Genomic DNA, 8,409 nt, shown 5'->3' on the forward strand with positions numbered 1-8,409 from the left:
AACATATATACAATTTTCTTTATTAGACAAAAATATAAATATGTATAAGTACAATGATTAAAAAATATATACAGCAGTCTTGAACTAACAAGAATAGACTTACAATTGTTTTTATAACTTTTTTCAAAAACAAAACAAAAGAATTTTTTTAAACTATTGTTTCTTGAAACTTTTCAGTATGGGGTAAATGTTATCAAATGCCTCATAGATCTCTCGGCAGACCTTTGCTCCTGCAGAAAAAAAACTTAAATAAACAAAACAGAATTTTTAAGCCTATTTGACAATTTTACCTGTTAGTACCACTTTTCCTGAAACGAATATTAACAAAACTATCCTCGGCTTTACCATCCTGTAAATCAATCCGGGAAACAATTCCGGTTCGTAACTGCAATTAACATTTTATCATTAGCATAAATGCGATAAATTTTGAAGTAAAAGACATGAAAGCATTTCATACCTGCTGAACTGCCCGTGCGTTAAAACAAGACCTTCTAATCTAATTGGGAATTTAACATCGCAACTTCCGACCATATTCTGTACTTTAAAATCAAGGAATTTAGCCTGAAAATATCAAACCTTGTATTAATATTTTCAGTTTATTATAAAGGTCTAAATTTTGAGGCATTGGCCTATGTTAAGATGAAAAATGGACAATGATGGTCTCACGCTAGAACTGACTATTTCCAATGAATGCAGACATCGCTCTCCAATGTGAGCTCTCACGTTCTTTTCTGTGGTTGGAATGATTTTATAAACGTTCTTTTAGATATTTTAAACATAAATTTTGAATTAAAAGAATTGCTTTTTCTATGATTATGGCTACTCACAAGAAATCCAAATGAATTCCCATAAAAAATTCACTAAGGCCTCAATCCGATGAGAATAGAAATCAGCGAAAGTGCAAATTCGCGCTTGAAATTTGATGAAAATGAAATTGATGGACAACCCAAATACTTATTGATAAGTAAGCCCTCATATATCAAGCGTGTCTTATTTCTCAGAATTAATGCATTATGGTGCAAGAAGTGAACGACAAGATAGTTTGTATATTTCTACTACAAAACGATGCAAATGGACATAAAATATTTTGGGATTTCAATGCAAAACAGGAGTGAATAGATGCAAACCAGTTTGTGAATGTTCCCTCAAAATGGTGTGATGTACGCAAACCAGGTTGTAGATTTATTACTGCAAAATGGCGCAAACGGTTGCCCGCCATTTCATGGATTTTTACTGCAAAAAGGTGCTTATATACGCAAAATAATTCATGGATTTTCCTGTAAAATGGTGCGAATATACGCAAACCGATTCATGGATTTTCCTGCAAAATGGTGTGAACATATGCAAACTAGTTCGTGGATTTGCCTGCAATACGGAGCTCATGTACTCAAACCAGTTTGTGAATTATTGCTGTAAAATGATGCAAATTTACACAAACCAATTGATGGGATTACCTGCAAAATGGTGTGAATATACGCAAACCAATTCATGGATATTCCTGTAAAATGGTGTGAATATATGCAAACCAGTTCATGGATTTTCCTGCAAAATGGTGCAAACGGATGCAAACCAGTTCATGGATTTATTACTGCAAAATGGTGCAAACGGATGCAAACCAGTTCATGGATTTATTACTGCAAAATGGTGTGAACAGATGCACACCATTTCATGGATTTTCCTGCAAAATGGTGTGAATATACGCAAACCAATTCATGGATATTCCTGTAAAATGGTGCGAATGGGTGCAAACCAGTTCATGGATTTTCCTGCAAAATGGTGCAAACAGATGCAAACCAGTTCATCGATTTTCCTGTAAAATGGTGCGAATATACNAAATGGTGCTTATGGATGCAAAACAGTTTGTGGATTTTTACTGCAAACCGGTGGAACAGTTAAAACTTCAAAGGCCATTTGAAAGCCTGCTCCATCGAAAAAGGATGAGATATTGATCACTTGTCAAAAACCTTAGTCAATGTTTTTTATTTAGAAATCGTGAGATATGGTCTGGTCTCACGATTTCTAAATAAATATCGATTAACGGTCATTAATCACCACACACTTAGTAAACATGTTAGGTCGGTTCCAGTATGAGATCTTATTGCATACACTAGTTTGGGAAAGTTTCGATGTTGATCAAACACCGACGAACAACATTTGGATACAGTCAGTTCCAACGTGAGAATTAAGAGCAGCCTAAATCAAGTTATGCTTTCTGGATATTATTCAAGGTACCATTACCTGAAATCCAAGTTTTTGGATAATCCTGGCATATTTTCTCGCTGCTAGTCTCGAATCGTCCTCACTCTTTGCACCCGTGCAGACCATTTTGCCCGAGCTGAAAATCAAAGCTGTCGTCCTCGGCTCTCGAATTCTTATAATTACTGCCGCAAAACGTTTTGGATTGTACTCTGCGTTTCTCGCGTGCAAAGCGATCTTCTTCAGGTCGAGCTTGCAGCCAAGGTTGACAGTTGAGACTATATTCCTGAGATGAAAAAATATTACAGACTGTAGATGCGTCACAGTTTTAACAGGACTTACTGTAATTGAGGGGTGATCCCTGGCTCCGATGAAGTTGGTGTCATAGGCGTCATCGGTCCGGGGGTCGTTGGATTGATAATGCTAGGTGGTTGGTCCAAATTGTGTATCATAGGGGACATCAATGTTTGCTGAAATATGAAATGTTATTTTAACTAAGATGCTAACACACAATGGAGGCAAAATTTAGAAAGAGGCCAAAAATTTGTGAAAATATATAACTGCTTAATGTTTAAATTGTAACATTACTAGAATACCAACAGGGGTTTGCGGCTGCATAAGGCTCTGCGGAGTGGTGAACCCATAGTTGCTCATCGACTTGTGTGCAGAGGTAAGGTTGGACTGTATTGGCAAGAGTGGAGGCATCTGGAGCGGAGCCTGCTGCGAACTCTGCTGCTGCTGAGCCTGTGCAGTCGGCAGGATCTGCTGGTCCTCCTCCGGCTGGTGCAAAGGCGTGCCTATGCTGGGGATGCTGAACCCCGGGCTGGGCAACATGTGATCCATGCTCGTTCAGGTTCGCAAACGCGCCAGTTGAGAAAATCCTCGGCTCGCGACGAGTTTCCAAAAAGCCGAACGAACTTGCAAGCTCGAGTTGAGAAGCGGTAAGCATCGATAAAACAGAACCTCCTCCGAGCTTTTTCCACTTCCACTTACTTTCGCATGGAGCGTTAGCAGCAGTATATACAAATCTTGAGTACCTCCATTTGAAATTAAGTTCCGTATGAAAAAATTGCGTTTTGTCACTGTCACCACTGTTTCACCTTGGCTGTGTAAGTAACAAAAAAATTTCATTTTCATTTTTTTAGTAAGTAAACAGATCTTAATTACAGCAATTTTTAATTTTGCAATTGTATATGAAAATCATGTATGTTTTATATATACACATATCTTAGATTAGTTGAACAACTTGAGCTCCATGTGAATGATTTAAGTAATGACAATTATATCAATTTTTTATTTTTGCTTTTTTGTTAGTAACAAATAATATCAAGGTATAATTTCAAATTTATATACAGATCTTTAATTTTTCATTGTGTATGAAAATCATGTATGTTTTTGCATTACAACTTGAGTTCCAAATGAATAAATTACGGTTAGGACAGTGTTATCAATGTTTTATTTTCGCTTTATTAGTTAAAAATAATATCAAGGCTTGATTTCAAATATATATAAAGATCATCAATTTTTCATTGTGTATGAAAATCATGTTTTACACATACACATATCTTGCAATTTGCATTACAACTTGAGTTCCATGTGAATGACTCAAGGTTAGGACAGTGTCATCAACTGTTTGTTTTGGTTTTATGAGTTAAAAATAATATCAAGGCATGATTTCAAATGTATATAAAAATCTTTAATTTTTCATTGAGTATGAAAATCATGTGTTTTACACATACACATATTTTGGAATTTGCATTACAACTTGAGTTCCATGTGAATGACTTAAGGTTAGGACAGTGTTATTAATGTTTTATTTTTGCTTTATTAGTTAAAAATAATATCAAGGCTTGATTTCAAACATATATAAGTTTTATTTAAGTAATGACAATGTTATGAAGTTCTAATTTGGCTTTTGAGTTAAAAATAATATGAACGCATAATTTGAAATGTACATAAAGATCTTTAATTTTTCATTGTGTATGATTAGATGGTCAATCTCAACTTTTCCTGGCAGGCAGAAATGTTTTAAAATGTAATTTTTAAAATAAAATAAAGCAAATTACATAATGTTACGATGACACAAATTTAATTTGAAGTAAGTTAAAAAAAAAAAAAAATAAGTGCAATGTTTATGTTTTTGACAAAGAGAATTCATTGGCATGACCAGATCGTGCTAAATGATCTTGTTTAAAAATGAAGGATGATACTGAACAGTAACTACCACATACGCCAGCTGGCGATGTTGCAAGACCAAATATGTGTATATATTTGATTGTTTCAGTTAGCTACAGAACAAATTTTCTCGTTTCTTCTCCTTGTTTTGAACTAATACATACAAGATTCTACTTTTTATCCATTTTCTTCAAAAATGTGTTTTTTATTTAGGGATACATCTGTTGTAGTCTACTGGATGACAGTCTCTTCATTGCCTTGCAAGCTGTCAGAAGCAAAGCTAATTCTTTTCCTTCATCGCTGAGTAGTTTTGCTTGGATCCTAATGTACTCGCATAATTGGCCATCTCTTTTGGATTTTTATACATATGTAAATAACTTTATTTGGATTCTCAACGATTTACACCTGACCTGTGTTAATCCATCACAATGACCTTAAAGCCTGTATTTTTACAAATGGATTTTTTTAAACGACAAATGAACATCCGATGTTACTTTGTGATTATATTTTTATCTCCAAGCCATGAATCGGTAGTCATAGGGATCTTATTTCATCTAGATAGTACACAGCCATGAGTTCTAATTCACTGGCCGATCGTAGAAAATTGTCTAAGTCCATGATTGCAGGCCAAATTATCATGAGAAGGAAAAGTGATAAACAAACCATAGGGTCTCAAGTAACCATTAGGCATTACCAAACAGACTTAAAAAAGGTCTGTCACCATAAATTCCTTCAAACGAACAAAAGTGCTAATTAAGGCAAAATAAATTACTTAATGGAGTTGTCACAATGAATATGTTATTAAAGGGAGAAACCTGTAACAATTAAAAACCAGTTTTTTTTTTAGTAGAAATTGTATTTTATTCATAATTTACAAAATGTTTAATACAAACAGAATCAATTAATTGCAAGCAGCCATAATCCCGGAAACGGTTTCAAAATCAATCTTTTCGGTAATATTTTTAGTTTTGATGTTTTCATCCTGGTTGGCTATGAAGATCATATTGCCATCAATTTCTTTCCAGCCGTACTTCTGGACCCACTGTTTCAATTGAAACGTCGTATCTGAAATTGTCATGGATGGTCTGTTACAATCGGGAATTTGTTACTTATAATTATTTTTGTGTGGTTAGTCGATGATCAGAAATCTTGAGATGCAGTCTGGTGTAATGTAGGTTTCCGAAAAAAAATTTCTTTATCGTGCTAACATTTCCATCTTTATTAAGATTATCTTCAGTGCCTGGGATTTACAAACATTGTTTAGATTTAACAAAAACATGTAGGATGTGGAAAAAAAGTGAATTTATACAATGCAAAATAATATTTTTTTATATTCAATCAAAGTATTTCTACTACCTCAAAGTGAGTAAAAATATTTTTTACTTTTTATTATTATATAAAAAAAATATTTTTTTGCATTGTATAAATTCACTTTTTTCCACATCCTACATGTTTTTGTTAAATTTAAACAATGTTTGTAAATCCCAGGATCTGAAGATGATCTCAATAAAGATTGAAACATTGGCACGATAAAGAAATTTTTTCCGGAAACCTACATCACACCAGACCGCATCTCACGATTTCTAAATAATCATCTTATAATTATTAAAAAATAAAGGTTTTTACCATCTACGCCTCCAAGGAGTTGTACTAAAAGATTTTTGTTTATCGTCTGGAATGTGATCCCAACGACATGACAGACGAATTTCCTGATCGAGTCATGGAAGCCGACGATCCTCGAGCAGAGCTCGTCCATCGATCTCGCCTTGATCCAGAATTTCTGGAATTCGCAGCATTCCAAAAGGTCGGCCAATTCGATGATTTCCTTAATAGGAGACGTGTTACACTGAAATACAGGCAGAAAACCAGTTTATTTAGGTTTATTCTACATGACACGGTACAACTTACGAGTGATTTGTTTAAAAGATATTTGCAAAGGATGAAATCTGTGTGCGGCAGGTTGGTCAGCGCCTTCAACAATATGTGGCAGATTATTTCAATATTGAAATTCTGGTTTATCTGATATAACTTGAGCACAGCGAGATTCGCCTCCAAATGGTACGCGTTCTCCTGAGACTGGATTTCAACGTAACGTTCAAACGTCTGCAGGTTCAATGGATTGTACCTGTAAGTTTAATAGTTTCAAGTTTGCTCTTAAAACAAAAAAAAAGTTCAACATATCAAACCAGACAGAACACATAAAGCTTCCAGATCCAGCATCATATTTAATCAAAAAATACCTTTCAATCCCCTGCAACATCATATTGACCGTCCGCCTCATAGTCTCAGCCATCTCGTACACTATCAGAAACACCAGAGTTCTATAAAAACGTGCTTCGCACAAACACCAAAGTAGGGAGGTTATATGACAAACACGCTAACATGGAAGTTAACATAAGATAAAGTAAATTTATGTAAAATAAGTAAATTAAAATTACATAACATTTGGAAATAATAATTATAAGTGTTTTTAATTTCGTAATTTGGTATATTTATGTTTTAAAAAACGTGTCTATGATAATGATATATGACGTCATTGAATGTCATATACCTGGTGAACTGCATAAACTTAATATTAAAAATAAATAAATAAAATATTAATAATAATTACAGATCTAAACTAATTTTAATTTACAAGGTTATAGACTCTTAAACTTTTAAAAAATATTCATAGAGATGGCTATATAGCTTGAGAAAAAAAAATCAATCACTCGACAAAAGCACCAGGTATTAGGCAAGATGTAAATGAAGATATATTATCGGGATGTGTGTATGCCTAATTATCTTAGAAAAACACGAAATGGTTATCTTAAAGTGGGTTCTTGGTAGGTATAGAAGGAAATGAACGGGCTGACCAAATAGCCAAAAAATGGGCAACCCTCTCACCATTGGGACTAGAACCAAAACCAAGCCGAGTGTGTGCTCAAGTTGGAACTGGAAAAATAGCTTGAGAAAGAACATCTCAAGCACTGGACAACAGCACTTGGTATGAGAGATTTAATATCTAAAATAAGGCAAAGGAACCTCTCCATCAACAGGCAGTATTTGAGGAAAATTATACGCCTATAAACCGGCCCTGTCCTCTGAACAACCATCTAAAGAAGATGGGCAAGGTTGACACAGAAACGTATCGACTCTGTCAGGAAAAACCGATGAATTTGAAGTGTTAGCCCAGAAGGTACAGCCACTTCGGCAAGGCAATTCTCACACCAAAAGAGGTGTACGAAGAGGCACCAAGGAAGGTTAGTCTTATAGGAAAATTACACATTTCAAGGTATAGCTACAATTTAGAGGGTACTACAAAATAGATAGGTCGCAGTGGAGGACAGGATTTTAAAATCATTATTCAACTCTCCAAAACCCAAAAACCACCCCAAGACCACATTTTCAATTTTCTTCTATGTTTGAACAGCTCAATATTCTTACAGTTCCTGGATGTTGCTATATCCTACAAATGGTGAGTCGTTGACATTTGATGGCAGAGAATCCCAATTTTCTACGACACGGTTTGTGAAGAATGTTGATCCAACTAATTTCTGAGCGCGCTGTTTTAGGGTCATAGTTATTTGTACACTTTTTATAGGTTTTGATGAGTTCTTGCGTTTCTCTAAAATCTTGAAAGGTTGTTAAATTTAGGGATTTAAGTTGGTCGATGTAGCTATATGGTTTTAAATTTTTTGGAGGTTTTTGGTAAAAAACTTTTTTACAAGTTTAATGTTTTTTTTTAAAGTATACGCTCCAAATACTACTTGCAAACGCTGGTATGGCTCGAACATGGGTAACATTTTTGTTTAATACTTCAGGAGAAGGTGCTGGATTCTGCTTTCTCAAGAAAGCTTCCTTTTTGACTAAGTTCACGACATATTTATTTTACTTTAAGTCTTCTGATATTGCTATCGCCAAGTCCTTTTGAAAAGTTGTACAGGTCAAAGATCCACCATCATGTTTTTAGGTTAAACAAAGGTTTTTGCGCCTAGATGGAGAACATAGCACTAGTTAAGATTAATACCCCAAAGTAGAGACTCTTATCAATTTTCA

General features: G+C 34.6%; 2 protein-coding genes across 3 annotated transcripts; both read right to left on the reverse strand.

Moving 5' to 3' along the window:
- On the reverse strand, positions 1 to 3,253 carry LOC106665504 (TATA-box-binding protein). Of its 2 annotated transcripts, XM_014391958.2 has the most exons (6): positions 2,797 to 3,253; positions 2,539 to 2,666; positions 2,239 to 2,482; positions 458 to 561; positions 291 to 385; positions 1 to 230 (listed from the first exon to the last, which is right to left on the reverse strand). In XM_014391958.2, exons 1-6 carry the CDS (start codon positions 3,037 to 3,039, stop codon positions 154 to 156), a joined length of 891 nt encoding a protein of 296 aa, XP_014247444.1. In that variant the 5' UTR covers positions 3,040 to 3,253; the 3' UTR covers positions 1 to 153. The 2 variants fall into 2 exon arrangements, with proteins under 2 accessions (XP_014247444.1, XP_014247445.1); XM_014391959.2 differs by lacking the exon at positions 458 to 561.
- A 1,959-nt stretch (positions 3,254 to 5,212) lies between these two features.
- On the reverse strand, positions 5,213 to 6,874 carry LOC106665456 (eukaryotic translation initiation factor 3 subunit K). Its single transcript, XM_014391870.2, has 4 exons — positions 6,612 to 6,874; positions 6,280 to 6,496; positions 5,998 to 6,217; positions 5,213 to 5,436 (listed from the first exon to the last, which is right to left on the reverse strand). The coding sequence occupies exons 1-4, from the start codon at positions 6,662 to 6,664 to the stop codon at positions 5,273 to 5,275; spliced, it is 654 nt and encodes a 217-aa protein (XP_014247356.1). The 5' UTR covers positions 6,665 to 6,874; the 3' UTR covers positions 5,213 to 5,272.
- Between the last annotated feature and the right edge of the window lie 1,535 nt (positions 6,875 to 8,409).

This window comes from Cimex lectularius, unplaced genomic scaffold (genome assembly GCF_000648675.2).
Source record: "Cimex lectularius strain Harlan isolate CLEC.00 unplaced genomic scaffold, Clec_2.1 scaffold296, whole genome shotgun sequence".
NCBI classification, from domain to species: domain Eukaryota; kingdom Metazoa; phylum Arthropoda; class Insecta; order Hemiptera; family Cimicidae; genus Cimex; species Cimex lectularius.

Bases quoted from the DNA above. Each gene is read 5' to 3' on its own strand.
- LOC106665456 (XM_014391870.2), bottom strand. From the start codon at position 6,664: ATGGCTGAGACTATGAGGCGGACGGTCAATATGATGTTGCAGGGGATT. The intron at 6,497-6,611 runs GTATTTTTTGAT...TTAAACTTACAG, and splicing joins ATGTTGCAGGGGATTGAAAG to GTACAATCCATTGAACCTGC. The intron at 5,437-5,997 runs GTAAAAACCTTT...TGACAATTTCAG, and splicing joins ACTCCTTGGAGGCGTAGATG to ATACGACGTTTCAATTGAAA.
- LOC106665504 (XM_014391958.2), bottom strand. From the start codon at position 3,039: ATGGATCACATGTTGCCCAGCCCGGGGTTCAGCATCCCCAGCATAGGC. The intron at 2,483-2,538 runs GTAAGTCCTGTT...TTTTCATCTCAG, and splicing joins GGGATCACCCCTCAATTACA to GAATATAGTCTCAACTGTCA. The intron at 231-290 runs GTAAAATTGTCA...TTTTTTCTGCAG, and splicing joins AGGAAAAGTGGTACTAACAG to GAGCAAAGGTCTGCCGAGAG.